This window comes from Ursus maritimus, unplaced genomic scaffold, assembly GCF_017311325.1.
Source record: "Ursus maritimus isolate PB19 unplaced genomic scaffold, ASM1731132v1 scaffold_34, whole genome shotgun sequence".
Lineage (NCBI taxonomy): Eukaryota > Metazoa > Chordata > Mammalia > Carnivora > Ursidae > Ursus > Ursus maritimus.
Window position 1 is genome coordinate 17,988,423 of NW_024426008.1, and position 17,770 is coordinate 18,006,192.

The following is a 17,770-nucleotide window of genomic DNA, read 5'->3' on the forward strand; positions in this document are numbered from 1 at the left end:
ATTACTTACATGATGGAATTTTTAAACCAGTAAGAGGAGAAAGGAGGAGAGGAAAACTCTAGCAAACATTTTTAACACCGTGAGAGGTTACTGAATCAAAGACCTCAAGGGAAATAAAATTCTCCAAGGGAATCCTTGATTTCAACATATAATCATATTGTTGGTGCTTTTACTAATTCAGGAGTTTTTCACTTAGAAACCCAGATTATTAAGAATATAAATTGAGCCCTTTGTATTGCTTTGTATTGATTATGGATTTTGGTCTGTGGGATATTTTTTAAGGTGATGGACATCTCTCTGATTGTGGAATGTAAGGTTTTCAGATTAACTAAAATATGAATAGATGTTCTGGGCTTTGGGTAACCTTTAATAAGAAATGTGTATGTTTATTCACGCTTTTCTTGATCAAAAATGGTTGACACCTGGTTAATATCTGTCATTGGTGATCTATTTATTTTTCATATTTGCGTGGATAAAGCTGTTAATGCATTTTTCATCACGCTTTGCCCTTTTTGAAACCTCTTTGTCTTGATTACAGTCAAGAAAAAGCTTGGCTTCATTCCCCACCTACGTCGAAGGTAAGAGCTGATAAGGAAGTAATTGAGTATTGAGTCATGCATGAATCTCCTAGCATTTTGGGTATTTGAAGCACTGGGCTATAAGACCCTAGTGGGGAAGAAAGACCACAAAGTCACTCACTCACAGTCTTAACAGTCTTAGAATCTTAGACTAAAAGAACAATAGCCGTGAGCCTGTCAAAGATCCTCCCCTCACCTTTGCTGCTTCTGTCCATGAGGACCTGAGCTTGCAGGGAGGCTAGGGGCTGTTCCCAGCTTAGAGACGGTCATATGACATCTGAACTCAAGACTCCTTATCTCCACTCCAGTACACCTCTTAATATCCATCAAGGACCATTCAAGTGGGAATGAACTTTAAGGGAGACATTTTGGCCCTCTTAATTTAGGGGGAAAAATGACCTTCCCAATCATTCCCATCTCTTGCTTGGATGAGTTAAGCATAATAACATTTATCAAGCTTTTACTCTGTGCCAGATACACACTCTGCATATAATAACTGATTGAATCCTCACATCTGTCTTGTGAAGTGGGCTTACTACCCTTGTGTTACGCAGGAGAGAACTGAGGCATTCTTACCCAAGACGAGGTAGGCAACTTTCCCGAGATGGCACAGTTAGCTAGTATCAGTGCCAGGCTGTGAGCTGACAGTCTGATGCCACAGCTCTCCTGGTAAATGGTATTCTGTGCAAGGTGGCCACATATGGTTGTGCAGGTTATTCACTATTCAAGAGCACGCAGTCAGGAGGTCTAGTGGGGCCAGAACTTAGCCCATGCTAGGCACCCCAGCTTGAGATCAGGCCACACAAATGGAGTACCTATTCTTCACCCACGCAAAGGCACTCTTTAGCTAAGGGTGCCACCAATCCTCTGCCAGGGAGGGTGGTAGATGCTTTTTCAGGCAGGGTAGATGGTCATTTCCTTGAAAGAGAATTTTCTGGAGATGAGAGAATACCCAGACACCACTTTGAGGCTCTGTCTGGCCCTTGGATCCTGTGCATGAACAGTTGGTGCGTCCCCACTGCCTGAGAGTGAATCACCTGGATTCGCACACCTTCCTGACCCCGCAGTCCTGAAGCTTAGGTCAGGCGCATAGGTTTGGTTCAGTTACTCAGGTCTCTTCCTTGAGTGACCTGTAAATTATTTGTGCCACTTTTGCAAGGCTCCAGAATTCCGCGAGTACTCCTCGGGGAGTTCCGGGAGTTTGGAAACTCCATTCTTCACAGTCATTCCTCCAGGCTCAGCATTCACGTGAGTGTGACGATGACACGTGTGTGCTTGTTCACCCGCAGAGCAACACAGAGGCCTCCCCGGAAGGAAACACACGTTCTCAGATGCCAAAAAGAAACTGCAGTTCTTTGACTTAGGACCATTATAATGTTCAATTTTTTAACTTTTAAAACATACATTACAATGAAGTTATGGACTTAGGGCTTTTTCCCCCAGGTGTGATCTGGTGGCAGTGATTATGATCAATTTCCCTGGAGGATAAACGGCATAAGAGCGTATCTCAAACGTATAGCGTATTTAGGTCCAGTATTTCTGTCTCTCGTCTGGTTGACATTTATGCAGTCGTTTAAATATTATTTGGATTGCTCTTACCCCTGTCTGCATAGCCACACTTATGATGGTTGAAGACGGACCCTTTTCAGGGAATAGAGCCAACCCAGAGATGAATATACAATACCGGAAGGCCCAGAGAGAAGTATGTCATTAATTCTTATTTTTCTTTGAAGATTCGTTGTTTTTACAAAACAAATGGAAGGTTTTTAAAAGTTACTATCCCAGAGGAGATCTTTTTTCCTCAGTGCCTGGTTGGGCAAAAAGGATTATGTTTAAGTAACACTGTAAACCCATCGCAGGAATTTATGATAAGAGACTGATAATCTTTTACTTTTTACAAAGTGCAATATGGGTGCAAACCTGTCCATGTATTATTTTGGCTAGAAGCACTTCCCTGCTCTACATCCAAAACCGTCTTTTGGACATACCCTAAATCCTTTTCACCTCTAGGAAAGTTTCAGGGCAGGAAGCGTGTGACTGTTGAGAAGGTGAATTATGGGCCCATAGGCAGGTTGACTGCGTACCACTCACTGTCCAGAAACGTTTCTCGAAAAGATCTAGAAAAAGGCAAATAACAGGTTTCCTTATTTATTCACTACACGGATGTTTTGTGAAGACCTTTCCTAAAACACTGTTAATTTCTTTGTTTCAACCACCACCTTGGCTTTAGAGAAATGATCAGATTATTTTAAGATTGTACCCTGATAAGTAGCTTATCATGGGAAGCAGCTGGTTAAACTCAAGATGAGCTAGATGTTGGGGGATAAAAATAAAAATCATTTCAGATTAGCCTTCCAAAAGGAAAAAGCAAATTGTTTCCATTTCCAGTTATCTAATTTAAGAGCCTGAGGTTTGAACAGTAGGTTAAAACGTATATTTTAATCTCCCCAAATACGGCAGTCAAGCCAAAGAAAATACATATGTTTTCATTGTAGAATTAAAAGCCTTTCTTGGTGCATCTGTTATAAAGTTATGTATTAGTCCCAGACATGTTTTAATTTCAAGTAGGGTTTGTAGATGATTACGGTCAGAATCAGCCCCCATTTTAAATATTTTAAAAGTAAGGTTTGATTTCAAAGGCTGGTCAGTTGAGAACAGAAAATTCTGACTTTCCTCGGAATTGATCTGTATGTGGATGCATGCCGGGAACACGAGAGCCTGTACGTCAGCAAGGTCGGCAGCAGGAGGCTCCGGCTTTGGGGTAATGTCTCTGCCCTGCAGAATTGGGGTCAGAGGTCATGGAAGGAATCCGGACATTCTGAAGCAAATACTCCCTTTTCTGATTTATCAAGTTTGGTTTCCCCATTATGGCTACAACGGGAAGAGAGAGAGGCAGATGGTGGCAGGTGAAGGAATGGTTATAATATGAGGTTCTCTAATAAAGCATCCTCCCTGCTCCCCTAGCACATGTCTGGTACCCATTTATTTGACACCCACTGGGTGACAGACACAGATTAGACACGAGAACCAAAGAGGAACATGACGTGGTCTTTGTCCCCAAAGAGCTCTCACAGGAGTCTAACAGGAGAAACAGCATCCTTTGTCACTGACTTTACGTTTCATATTTAAATAAACACATCACTTCTCACAGTAAATGGCCTGGGCGATGTGGATTAAGAAGAAATTGTTCCTTCCCTTTGAAAGCGAGGGGTGAGTGAAGGCAGACGCAGGGAGATGCCTCAGACTTGGCAGGGCGTCGGCACGGGGCCGCCCGGGCTGGCGCCGAGCAGCGGGGAGGGTGCTACGCGGTCGGGGCTCTGCTCGGGCCGTACCCCAGGGTGGCTTCGCTCACCGCCCTGGCTTTGTGTGTTACAGTTCCCGGACCCTGTGACCCCGAGGACTTGATCGATGGGATCATTTTTGCTGCCAATTACCTGGGCTCCACCCAGCTGCTGTCAGACAAAACTCCCTCCAAAAACGTGCGCATGATGCAGGCCCAGGAAGCCGTGAGCAGGATCAAGGTGAGCGCCTGCGAGGGGTGGATGCAGGGGCCTGAGCTGTCCTCGGCGGTCTCCCCACGCCTCCTGCATCTAGTGCTGAGTTCAGGGGAGCGAGGATGGGGACAGTGCACCTGCCAACAGTTCTAAACAGGAAAAAAAAAGTGTGCCGGGGTCCTTATGCATCAATACTGTGTATGTGGGGTGTTCCTAACGGCAGTCTTAAGGAAAAGCACATGTGAACATAAACTTCGGAAAGCTGATAGGATGAGGAAGGATGTCATTTTAAGCATTACATCTCCAGTGTGAGCTTTATCCCTGTATTTCCATGGACATAGGGATCCTCGTGGTACCTCATGGGTCAGACTCGGTCTCATGCATTTGAACCAGCTGATCCTGCTCAAGCTAGATCGAACTGGTTTGCTTCAGGCACCAGGAACCACTGGATCAAATCTAACCAGAATGAGTCAGTGCCAGGCTACCCCAGTTTAAACTCGTTTGAGCCAGTCAGAGCCTGTTGGAATTTGCTTAATCAAGATTTTTTAAAAAGCAAGCCTGTTTGATCCAAGAAGAACTACTTTCATCTGGTTTAAACCATTCACAACTAGCTCGAGCCAGCCAAAACCAGCTTGACCCGTGGAAATGCAGAGCCCGAGAATCTCCACCAGGATGCCAGGACCACCTGGAATCCTGGACAGACGCAGGGCTCCGGGGACAGGTCCCGTGCCATTAGAATGCCACCAGCACCCGGAACCACTGGGCAGCCAGGCTGGGGCCACAAGGCCAATCTACCCAGAGCCCCAGGGATAGCAGCACCACCGAAAAACCCAGAACCAGGTATTTCAGGCAAGTTGGAACAGGTTAGGACTCACCAGATTTGGCTATATCCACCTTCAGCTTCAAAATCACATTCGCCCTCAAGGAGCCATTCCCTTTTCCATACTGTCTTGTGCACACGTTCCTCGGTCCCTTTCTGGTGTTTGGCCGTGTGGAAAGTGGAAGAAGCATGAGCGCGAGGCAGTAACTTAGGGTCCTTCACCCAGGAAAAAGTATTCCTTGAGCACTTACTCAAGTGTACAAGGCTGTTCACAGTCTCAGGAGGGAAGGGAAATAGCCATTTATAAGGTGTGATCCTTCCCCTCGGCTCCGTAGCACCAGCAGAAATGAATCAAGCCAGCGAATGTGCAGGGTGGACCCGAGCAGGAGGGAAGAGTGTAAGATGGTGGGTGCCCAGGAGTGCAGGGCCCCCGCGGGCTGACGGAACCAGGGAGCAAGGAGGCACAGAGGTCGTGTAGGGCAGAGAGACAGTGTCTCTGGCCCTTCCGCCCAGGCTGACTCCCGTGTCATTCACATGCTGGGAATGTAAGCAAGAGGCCCTCACTGTGATGACTGAGCCCCCTGCTGCCCAGTCGTGGTGCAGGTCCCTGGGGTGCTGTCGGAGTGTCCCCCAGCCCACTGTCATTGCTTCCTCATCGAACTGCCGTCCATGGCTTTGAGGGCCACACATGGCTGGCTGCTCTTACACCCTCTTGGAAGAGGCCCTTGTCTCCGGAGCTCAGCACTGGTTCTCCGCTGAGCTGTCCACAGTACAGCAAGCCCACGCTGCAGCGTGTGATGCCGCTACGACTGCTGGCCTTTCAGGAATTAGGATGTCTAAACCAGAGAGCAGCTCACAACCGCACAGTGACAGGCCAGACCAATGTCACGATTGCGGACGGGGCCCGCCCGCTTCTGCCAGGTATCTAGGACCAACTCTATCCCTTCATCCAGGGTGTATGAACCTCAGGGCCCACCGCTGCGGCGGCCGTGTCTTCTCCCAGAATTAGCCTCTGCCAGTGAGACTGACAGTGGGAAGGTCCACTTCTGTCGAGGGAAGCCCCACCCCTACCCACAGAGATGTGTGGCTCCCTGCAGGACGACCCCATGACAGCATGTCAAACTGACCTTCGTACCTTCTGGGTCTTTCAGACTCACGAATGTTACTGGTGGAATATCAGGTTCCCATTGAGCTGCCCATCTAGTCTTGGCCTAATTCCTTCTAACTGTTTTATCCTAGAGAGGGGGCGTGAATACCTCTAGATCTCCCCAAAGTCCTCCTGAATGGAGCCTGCCCCAGGCACGGCATTCAAAACAAGAACACACAAATCTGTATGAGAGGGCAAGCTGCTTTCCAGGCACTGTACTGTGCAGGCAAATAACTTTTAAAAACAAAGTCTCTGGGGACGTAATTGTGACTCCTGATGTCCCACAGTTACCAAACAGAGCACGTTCCGATTTTGTTAATACTTGTTCAGCAGAGCCCCGGGGTGCCCGATGGTTGAGCAAAAGAGCACAAGGGAAATGGAAATAGAGATGTTTATTATTCACAGGTCCTCAAGGAAGCAGCCAGCCTGCCTCAAGGGGGCCGCAGGCTGGGGCTCAAGGCCAAGTGAGTGCAGGCAGAGGGTGAGATAGAACGTGGGGCACATGTCTTAATGAGGGTCTGTGAGTGGAATACTTTGCGGTTCCTGGGTTTGTATTGGCCAATTCATACCAGAAAGAGCAAGGTTTTGGTAAGCTCCACGGGGGTCTTATTTAACGGGCACACAGGGGAAGGCCCTGGAGGTGAGGATAACGGGCTGTCGGGAATTTATACCAAGAGCTTACATTTGCCCGAGACTCTGCAGGCTGTTATCCGGGGCATGCACTTGCGTGAGGGGCTAGTGTCCATGGAAGGTCACTGCAGGCCATGACACCAGGAAGCAGCTTCCCCTCTGGACACATGCTAATGATCCCCAGGATCAGTGGGAGTACAGGGACCTGGCATGCTTCACTCACTGGTTTTCTGACAGATGGGGACCACCACCTCCAGAAGCAGCTTTAGGAAGCAGGTGGGGGGCACTTCGGGGTGCCACAGTGTCTGGGGGGTATTTTTACTGGCAATAGGGGGCCAGAACCAGGACTGCTGGCCACCGTATACTGTCCAAGCTGGGGGCACAGGTTGCAGATTTAACTCCCACAGAATGCCAGAGCACCCCCTCTGCCCCTGTCAGGAAACAGTGCCAGAGTCTATTCAGGTGCCTCCCCCGGCAGTCCGCCTCAACGGAGCACTGAAGACCCCCCGAGGCTTTGAGAGGACTTCTCCCAGCTTCTGTCCATTGAGGTGTCAAACGTGTTCAGGTCCGGGCTTCATTCTGGGCACCTTGTGGTAGCCCATGACTCCCACGGATACTTTGTCTTTCCACTGCTCTGTGACCCCGAGGAAGGGAGCAGGCACATCCCCAGAACAGAAAGCCACGCTCAGGGTAGGCTGTGCCACCCAGCGCCAGAACCCACCCAGGACCAAGTGTGCCGTGAATTACAGCTTCCGAGTTCCACAGTGAGGTTCCACACGCTTTTCCCTTCCTGAAGGCCAGCTTCCCTGATCAAAAACCAGGAAGTTTACTTTGAAGCTTCAGAGGATGGGTCTCTGGAAGTTCCACAGTTGATCCGAACAAAAAAATTAGGTGGTGGTGTTGATCAGAACAAGCAAGATGAGGCTGATTATAAATCCATTTTAGACCTGCCAAGAGCAGAGTAGGCATCTGGAAAACATATATTTATTTTTACAGCAAATTATGGTAGCGTGAGGAATTCATTATAGAGCGGTAAAGCTAAATGGTTGCATTTCATTTATCAGTATCATTTGCAACGTGCTTCTATGCATCTGAAGGAACTGCTGCCTGTCATCAAGTATTTCCTGCCTCCTGTTCCTTTTACATCTATTTAAACGCCCGTCAGATTGCTTGACGTTACACCCAGACTGACGCTTTTTCAAATTCTAGGTGGAGACAGTATTTAGACCCCCGGTTTATTTCTGCACCCCCTAAAAAGTCACTGTGTAGGGATGTGCACCGACATTTCACCTCCTGCAGAGGGCACCAGGGAGCCCGGAGCGTTTATCCGGATCAGTCGCGATGGTCTCCCGGCGCATGCGCTATGGTGCCTGCCCGTGCTGGGTGACACCTTTCTAGAAGGGAGGTGGTGCCAATTTTTCCTAAAGAGAGCCTGACCTTCAGGAATGAGTTACTCCAGGCCACCTCTCTAAAGATTCAGAGAGGAAGGAAGCTACAGATTTTACAGTGTCTGTCCAGGAAGGAAGGGGAAAAGCTTTATGCATTTATTTGGAAATCCATTGAGCAATATCCTCAGCCCAAACTGATTAGTAAATTTCCGCCTTGGTGCTCTCATCTGAACAAAGACAGAAGGGTGTCCTGCTTCTGATTCCTCCTCCTTCCCCGATTCCCCGCGGGGGGCCCTGTCTCACCCCTCTTTCTCTCTTCTGCCTACGTGGTCTGTTTGACCCCTTGGACGTGGCTGAGCCCTTCCTCACCGGGAGTCCTGCGTGGACATGGTTGTTTGTGCTGCTTTGTCTCTGAGCAAACACCACCCCTGAAACTTTGCTTTCAAAACCGTCTTTAATTTCTCTTCCGTTGGTCGATTGGGGTGCTTATTGGATTTGCACTTGGGAGTTTGAAGAATTACTGTTTTCTTAATTTAAAGGATTTATAGATTTATTTGCCAAGTGGGGAAATTTGGATTTGTGGTTTGGCCAGAAATCTTCTACTTAACATGAGAAGAAAACAAAGGAATTTGGCTCCGGAAGCAAAGTGTTCCTTTACAGACCCTTGTGATAGGCATCTCAGGAGATAAAAACTACCCAACACCCAGTCCTTGACCTTGAGAAACGTGCAGTCTGGAAGGGAACCAAGAAGAGTGTTTAAGTAACAATAACAAAAGGCAGGCGGAGGAATCTGAAATTAAAAGGTTTTTTTCCATCTGCCAAAATATAATAAGGTGTACCTAAATGCAATAGCAGAATTAGAAGACATCTGCCATTTTTCTTAATTTTTTTTTTTTCATCTTTGGACCCTCCCTAACGTACCCTTTCTGCCTTTGTGGGTGGTCATTTTTGAGAAGACATAATACCCTTTTAGGAGGCCCCATCCAACTAAGGAACGCATTAAAGAGGTGGTTCTCAGAATGGGATCCCGTCACAGGGGGCATCAGCACCACCTGGGAACTTGCTAGAAATGCAGGTTCTCAGGCCCACCCCCGTCAGAAACTCATAATGGGGTAAGGGCCCAGGAATCTGTGTTTTCGTAAGCCCTCCAGGAAGTTCTGATATACAGTACAAAGTGGGGAAGCATAGACCACCCCAGCCTTATGGGGTATCTTTTCTCCGACTGCCTTGGGGCATTCCCTCCTGTCAAGCTGAGTGCTTCCCACTGATAAGGTTCTGTTGGCGCGTTAGCTCAGGAAACACTGCACAATTTATCTCTTTTTTGGATAGTTCCCAGTATGGATGTTTTGCTATTAAAGATTTTGAGAAGTCCTGTACTAAGGAGATCTAATTCATTTGGTTTAACCAGAAACCCCATCATTATTTGAGCACGGAATACATTATCACTGTGTGATACCTGCTAGAGTCTAGTGGTAAGATTGTCTGGAACACGTTTTGGGAGAAACTTCTGCCCTACAGAATGGCAGTAACTACAGCACCGTAGGTAGAGACACCCCACGCCGCCCACAGCGTGGGAACCATGCCTTAACCCTACCTAGCAAACCAAACCCGAAGCCAGGGCGGCTAGGTCCCTCGTCTTCCTATCTCTCCACTACATCCCCATGCTTCATCCCACCCTCATGCCCGCTGCATGTTCTGCTCTGTGGCCAGAAGCGGGGCTCACCAGCTGAGCTCTGCTTGAGCCCTGGAAACTGCTTCGTGTCCACGCGGAGTATGGCGTATGTGTCTCCATTCTTCCCACATTTGTGAAGCTCGTGTGGTTAGCTCACAAATGGTGTTGGATGTTTTTGGTCTATGCATTTGTGTAAGGAGCATTCATTATCAGACATTCTCATATTTGTCTTGACTAGCTTGTCCCAAAAGATCAGATTTTTCTATTCTTTTATGGAAAGGTTTTCTTGAAATATCAAAAATCAGGACTTAATTGTAAAATTAAAATCTCTATCATTGAGGCTTTGTATAAGCTACATGATTCCCATCTGACTCGAAGAAGTCTGTGATTAAGAGGATATGAACACTTACAGCAGGTCCTTCACATACATGAACTTACTCCTCAAAACAGAGGGAGTGGGGAATCCTGTGAGGTAGGTATTATTAACCCTATTTACAGACAAACTGGGAAGTTTATAAACGAGAAACTTGCCTAAGTTGCACAACTAGTGGTTTAGAGTGAGTCTTCCAGGGTTCGAATCTCTATTCTGCCTCTTCACAGCTGTGTGACCTTGAGCCAGTTAATTAGTCTCTCTGTGCCTCAGTTTCCACTTCTGCAAGAGGAGAATACAGTAGTGCCTACCTCACAGGGTTACTGTAAGCTTTCACATTGCTATACACGTGAACGACTTAGAAGGACACTGGCTCAGAGCAAGGGCTCCGTAAATGTCAGCTGGGGAAAGGAAAGCTGGAATCGTCAGAAGGTTCCCTAGCATGACTAACCTAGAGAGGATTAGCAGTAAGCGCTCAGTACACAGTGCAGAGTGAATGGGTGGACAATAGTGCCACAGTCTGTGTCCTTTGCCCCGCAGCCTGCTGGGGGGCAAGCCGTAATCAGCCCCACGAAGCACGCAGATTTTAATGCTGGCTTTACATTTCTCCTGGGCTTCTCTGCTACTTCAGTTTCTCATTCCAGATCCCACCCCTTCCCAACGTCAAGTGTAAATTTTAAATTATAATTAGTTGCAGGGCACCCGAAGATCCTATGTGGTTGAAAAGATGTTTTTACTTTAAGTGCATAAAATACTTTTAATTCCATCAATATTACTTCAGAATGCCCTTCATGAAATTCAGTTTGCCTTTTCAGTTCTTTCCTCATCACTCATGCCAGTAAAAAAAAACCAGAAGTTGGTCATTCCATTGTAGTGGTCTTATTTTCCTTTGAGAGGACCCTTTCAGATCACTGCTCCTTAGAGTGAAGAATTTTGACCAATAGCTGATAGGTCTTGGTATCAAAAATGTTAGAAATTCTTACATTCCTGGCAGATAATTTCAGGGGAGGTGATAGAAAACACACACACACACAGCAGGATCTCAGAACAGTCATTTATATCATGAGGATTAGAGCTGATACAGATGAGAACACCCCCAGCAGGACTCTCGGATTCCACATAGGAATCTGCGTGGTGTAGCATTGGCATGGGGCCACTCCTCAGACGCAGACACATTTCCACCATCACGTGCCACAGTTACAATACCCCTTGCACTTGCTGTCTTCTGACCTTTCCAGAGCAGACTGTTCACCATGGATTCATGACCACCAGTAAGAGCCCTGGGGTGGCTGTGTGGGAGCAGGGCTGCTCTAGTTTCCTGGCTATACCAGAGATTAAGTACGTGGTGTTTGGATCGCTGACTCATCCAGTTTCTCCACAGTGAGGTAGAACAGACAACACATTTGACTCATTCATGAAATAGAGGTGTGCTGCTGGGAGCAAAAGGGCTTTTCCACAGGTGAGTACCAAGGAGTGTGAGAGAGCAGACGATCTTCCACCCACCCTCATCACCACAACAGCGTTCGTGGTTTGGCCATTGACTCACCATTATTCGTACAAGATCTGTGTGTCTTCTAGCAAGCCTTACCCCAAGCCAAGAAATTGCTTTCTGACCTAGGTAGATTTTTTTTTTAAAGATTTTATTTATTTATGTGACAGACAGCCAGTAAGAGAGGGAACACAGCAGGGGAGTGGGAGAGGAAGAAGCAGGCTCGTAGTGGAGGAGCCCGATGTGGGACTCGATCCCGGAACGCCGGGATCACGCCCTGAGCCGAAGGCAGACGCTTAACGTCTGTGCTACCCAGGCGCCCCTGACCTAGGTAGATTTTAATCGTATAACAAACAAATGTAGTGTGGATAATGCACCAGGCACTGTTCTAAGAGCTTTGCATACATTTATTTTATCCTCAAAACAGCCCTGTTTTTATCCTCATTTTACAGATGAGGAAACTGAGGCACAGAGGTAGTAAGCGGCTTGAGCCAAGTCACACAACTAGTGGGAGGGAGAGCCAGGATTCAATTTTAGACAATCAGCCTGCAGTCTCTCTCTCTTTTTTTCAAATCAACTATACTAGCTTCTACTTATGAGTAAAGGAGGGAATATTACTGATATTTCTAGTTAGGAATAGGCCATATTAATATTACACAAGCTTAAAGCAAGAATTATTACTAAAGATGAAGAAAAATAAAAAGATCAATTCAACAGGGAGACATAAGCACCTTAAATACATAGGTACCTTATAACATAGATATAAAATAGATAAAGCAAAGATTGACAGAGCCAAAAGGAGACACAGACAAATCCACAGTAGCAGTTGGAGATTTTAACACACCTCTCTTAGTAAATTTTAGGACAAATAGACAAGGAAAAATCAAATACATAGAAGATTTGAACCGTACCCTTAACCAACATAATTGACCTCATTGACAATTGATAGAACACTGTTCCCAACAACCGAAGAATGCAGCTTTTGAAGTCCACCTGACATTCATCACAGTTGGTCATGTTCTGGGCCATAGGGCTAAGACTCAGCACAGTGCAAAAGGTTTGGAATCAGGGTATGTTCTCTGACCACAGTGGAATTATTTCAGAAACCAGTATCAAAAAGATAACTAGAAAATTCTCCAATGTGATAAAATTAATAGCACAATTCTAAATAATCCAGAGTTCAAAGGAGAAATCCCTGGGAATTAGACGTTTTGAAGCGATAATTACAACATATCAAAATTTGTGGGGTATGGCTAATGCAGTACTTGGAGGGAGAGTCACAGCTTTAAGTAAATACTATCAGGCGAAAAGTTTATAAATCTGTAATTTAAATTTTTGTCTCAGGAAGCTAGAAAAAAATCAGCCAATTTAACCCAAAGAAAGTAGAAGGAGATTAAGATGTGGATTGAAATCAGTGACCTAGCAAACAGGCATACAGTAAAGAAAATCAGCAGAACCAAGTTGGTTCTTTGAAAGCATCAATTGCCGTTAAGTATAAGAAGCACTTCTTCCTACAGCCCCTGCCACCTACTAAATTTTGAGTTAGGAAATTGATTGTCTACAGAGTAGGATTTTTTAAAGTCTGTCCTCCTCACGCAGAAATGCTTTATGCCACCCTTGATATTAATTTTGTCGATTCCCTTTTCGACTTTGAGTCTCTGCAAATTCTTTTCTAACTGTTCTCCTGTCTCTGTTTGTTCCATGCTAAGCAGATGGCCCAGAAATTAGCCAAAAGCAGAAAGAAGGTGCAGTACAAAAACTTCATCAGCTTGGTGTTATGCCTGTTTTTTTCGTTTATTTATGTTTTGCCTTTTTATTATTTTGTGTTTTTGTTTTCTGCATCCAGCAAGTTTTCGTTCAGATTTCTTTTTGAACCGCCCCATTAGCCAACGTTTCTCAAAACTTAGTTGCCTAAAGTGGCTGTTTTCTGTTGCTCATGAGTCATTTCACATCAGAGAAACAACAGGGAGCAGATTGGAGATGCTAAATGAATCCTACAGTAGCGCGGAAGTTCCCACCATCCAGGAGCATTAATGCGGCAGGGACTTGGGTCTGTTCAATTATAGTCACGTTTGACTTGCGGATTTTGTCAGATTGCTGGATGCAAAAAAGAAAACTCGCTAATAACCACACTGTGCGGAGTTAAACCCTAAATGAACCAGACGGAGGCGCTTTTTTGGTCATGGAGCTTCTAGGTGCTTATGGGCTGCCCCTCGGGTATTGAGGCATTTGGGGTTCCTTCATGGGGTGGCTCCAGGAGTGGGGACTGCTTCTGTGTTGCTGTGGTGGTGTATGAACATGAAGACCCTCTTACCAGAACTGCATCCAAATGACTTCGTTTGCACCTGCTACAGACGTTGTCCCCCATCACTGGGCCGGGGGCAGACTCTAAGTGGCTTTTCCAAGGTCTTGGGGTATGGGTCCGTTGCCCTTATTCTTCCACCTGTTGGGCTCGAAAAGCCTTGCCGAAAGGGCATGCACAATCCTTGCTCGTAGAGTCAAATCAGCAGTGAGTTACTGCTTCCGTAGGGGCAGGAGTAGAGGGGATTCGGCATTTTCCCCTATGACCTGGCAATGCTAACGCTCGTCCGTCAGTCCATCCTCCGTGGTCCCTTCAGCTTTGGCGTCTAAATCTGGAGTCAGCACTGCCGTTCTGGTGACTGTGTCTCAGCGCCTCTGTGTGTGAGCTAACCTTGCTGCTGTGCACTTGAGTCGGGGTAGGAGGTTAAGCTTTCCTTCCGTGTGCATTTTTCTTCTCAGGCTCCCGAAGGTGAATCTCAGCCAATGACCGAAGTGGATCTCTTCATTTCTACCCAGAGAATCAAAGTATTGAATGCCGACACACAGGTATCAGCTGGCCTGCGACCTTTCCCAGGGTGACATGCCCAGCCCAGCATGGCAGCTCAGGGTCTGTGCCCGTGTCCCTAGAGCAGCTGGCCTCACCCTCTGGCTTCCAAACGTGCCAGAAGTTTGTGTCTGCAGTGCCTGCTCCTGGGGGGGAGGGGGTGTGCTGCTTTTGGGACCATTCCCTTGAAGATCAAAGGAACAATATACCGTGGATGTTATTTGCTAATAATCTCGTAAGTTTTTATGAGGAGATTCATTAACTTGAACAGATTGGCCTTTTAAGAAATTTTATTTAAAATCATGCATACACACACACACACACACACACACAATATAAACATCGCATATGCATCTTTTTACCTTATTTTTTTTAACTTCTCCACTGGGGATTCTACTGGTTATAAAATGACTGAAATTTTCCCGCCTGCCGCAGACACTTCCTGCCCCCGGGCCTGAGTGGGCACGTGTAAGCCTGCCAGCAGTCTTTGCAGTGAACCCCAGGGGCCCCCACATGTGGACCGCACGTGACCGGGCCGTGGGGTGGCAGACTCTCTCATAGGCCGTTCGATGCTGCTGGACTTAGCGTCCTCTCCCTTGCCCCTCCAGGAGACCATGATGGACCACCCTCTGAGGACCATTTCCTATATAGCAGACATCGGGAACATCGTCGTACTCATGGCCCGCAGGCGGATGCCCCGCTCTAACTCCCAGGAGAACGTGGAAGCCTCCCACCCCTCCCAGGATGGAAAAAGGCAGTACAAGATGATCTGCCACGTCTTTGAGTCTGAGGATGTAAGGCTGCCTCCCCTGGTGTCCCTCCGGGTGACCTGGGCTGCCCCTGGGGGTGGGGGGCAGATTCTCTCTTTCTCAGAACCTGAATCATCTCATTAATCGTACAAGAAACAGGTATTTACTGAGCACCTACTATGTGTCAAGCACTGTTTTAGGAATACAAGGCTGAATAAATAGGCGAGGTATTCATCATGAGGCTTATAGGGAGACAGAATAAAAGAGGTAAATGTACTTAATACAGAACTAGATAGTGAGGAGTTCTATAAGGAAGAATAAAACTGGGATAGGAGCTATGTCAGGTGAGGTAATCAACAAAGTCTTCTCTGAGAAGGTGACATTTGAGGAGAGACCTGTATCAACTGAGAGAGGAAAGAGCAAGTGCAAAGGCCCTGAGGCCAGGACCTGCTGGTGCAGTTTGAGGACAGCTTAGAACGAGAGAGGAGTAGAAGGAATGTGGTCAGATGGTTAGACCCGTGGGCACCCCAAGCACATCTCACCTGGGCATGAGGACATTTGGGAAGGACAGTTCTCAGTTGTGTAGAATTGCCCTCTAGACCACGGGAAAGTTAGGATTCCTGCTCCTACCCCCGCGGTGGCAGGAGCACCACCAGCCCACTCCCAGTCCTTACAAGACCAGCTGCTGCTCCTGTCACAAAACCAGTGATCCCTACCCCCCCTCTTTCCGGGTGACGCGGTTAACAGAGAAAATTCGTTCACAACAGAGGCAGGGCCCATCCTTCTATTTGTCTTCTTTCCTAGTCATCCCTGGAACTGCTGGAGAGGCATCCAGGCTTCAAGCCACATCAGCACCCAGGTTCTCCTAAAGCCTGGCAGGCCTTAGAAGCTCCCTTGAGAGCCAGGGCCATAGCCCCAGGAAGGTCTGGCACCGCAGACCCCTCCCGCACCCCTCGCCAAGAGGGCCTTCCTTGTCTGTGCCATTGACTGTGATTTTCCTCCTGCCACAGCAGAGTAAGCTCTGTTTCTCACATTGAGCAGTGAGCCCTTCACTACTTAAAGAAAAATTGCCGGTGGTCACCTTGGCTCCTTCCAGGAGGCCATCTTTCTGCAGAAGAGCGTTCATCTAGCTGCAGTAAGTTGCCTTCCTGCAAAAAGTCAAGAGGCAGAGGCAAACTGCTCTTCCCTGGGGACTCAGAGCTGTCACAGCTGCGGCCACAGGGCCGTGGAGGTGCTCATGCTTTTTGCACCATGGTTCACTGGTCTGGTTCTCTAGAACACAGGCCCCCAGGGACAAGATCACTGAGAAGGCAGAGACCTTGAAAACTTGAGGCCAAGCACGCAGACCGGGAGCGAATGAGTTTTAGAGGTTTCTCAGGAAGTTTGGAAAGTTGAATTTAGACACTTCCGGCTCGTGAGTCCTGCAGGCTGGTGTAAAGTCCGAGTTAGCTCTGCTCTGCAGGCCTGCGAATGCCTCTGCCACCTCCTTCTGGCTTGTGGCTTCTAAGTAGGGACTGCTTGTCCTCGGAGATCCTGACGAGAGGGAAGGATGGAGAAGCAGGAGTTATGACAGGAGTGGGCCTGGGGATCTTAGCCCTTTGCTTCCGAAGCATTGAGGAGGAGTGTTGGCTCCAGAGCCGGGAGAGCCGGATCTGGATCCTGCCTCCGCGTACAGGCGGTGAGGCCACTAAGCTCATGTAAAATGACAGTGCCCCCCCCCCGCCGGGCTGCCGTGTGGCCCCAGCGGATGCTGCCCACACAGCGGAAGCCCGTGTGTCCACCAGCAAGGGGCAGCCTGCCAGCTGACCGCAGTCCCAGTGAGGGCCTCGATGCCTTCCTGTCCTGCTCAGGACTCAGGGCGGTGGGTCCTCCTTGTGGCTTGTGGCATCACCAGAGTCACGGAGGGAGAAAAGTTCAGCACAGCCGTGTAGCGGTTCTGATTTCACCGTACGTTTGCGGCTTTTAAAGCCCGGTTCGGAAGGCAAGGCAAGGAAGAGGAGGTTAGAAGTATGTGTGTGCGCGTTTCAAACATTGCTCTCAAGATTTTCGTTGTTTTCCTATGGAGAGGCAGTCCCACGTGGTGGGTGCAAGGGTGGGCTTTGGAGTCCGTCTGCCCGGATTCATCCCCCACATCACCCCCTTCCCAGGGAGTGAACACCTTGACTGCCACCTCTGTTCCCTGCATGTGCGGTGGGGACGATAAAACAGACCTACAGTTCCAGAGTCTAACGAGCTCGGAGAGGGGCGCCTGGGCGGCTCAGTCGGGAAAGCGCCCAGCTCTTGATGTCAGGTCAGGTAGGATCTCAGGGTTGTGGGATCGAGCCCCACATTGGGCTCTGCACTCAGCATGGAGTCTGATTGAGATTCTCTCTCCCCCCTCCTTCTGCCCCTCCCCACTCATGCTCTCTCTCTCTCTCTAAAATAAATCTTAGGGGGGGGAAAAAGAGCTCTGAGAAGCAAAAGGGATTTTTGTAGTCAGTCGGCTGATAAACCTGCCCAGAACTGCCATGAGACAATTTATAGGATTTGTCCAGCTCACCGTGCATCTTACACATTTTGCTGTAAGAATATTACTGATTGTTTATACG

The 17,770-nt window shown here is 47.8% G+C and overlaps 1 protein-coding gene across 1 annotated transcript in view; it reads left to right on the plus strand.

The window, feature by feature from the left end:
• APBA1 (amyloid beta precursor protein binding family A member 1) overlaps positions 1–17,770 on the plus strand; it is a 194,893-nt gene that overhangs the window by 158,486 nt on the left and 18,637 nt on the right. The window contains exons 4-8 of the mRNA XM_040620261.1: positions 539–578; positions 3,954–4,099; positions 13,301–13,333; positions 14,349–14,435; positions 15,042–15,227. Coding sequence (XP_040476195.1) covers positions 539–578; positions 3,954–4,099; positions 13,301–13,333; positions 14,349–14,435; positions 15,042–15,227 — 492 coding nt within the window. The remainder of the gene's footprint in view (positions 1–538; positions 579–3,953; positions 4,100–13,300; positions 13,334–14,348; positions 14,436–15,041; positions 15,228–17,770) is intronic.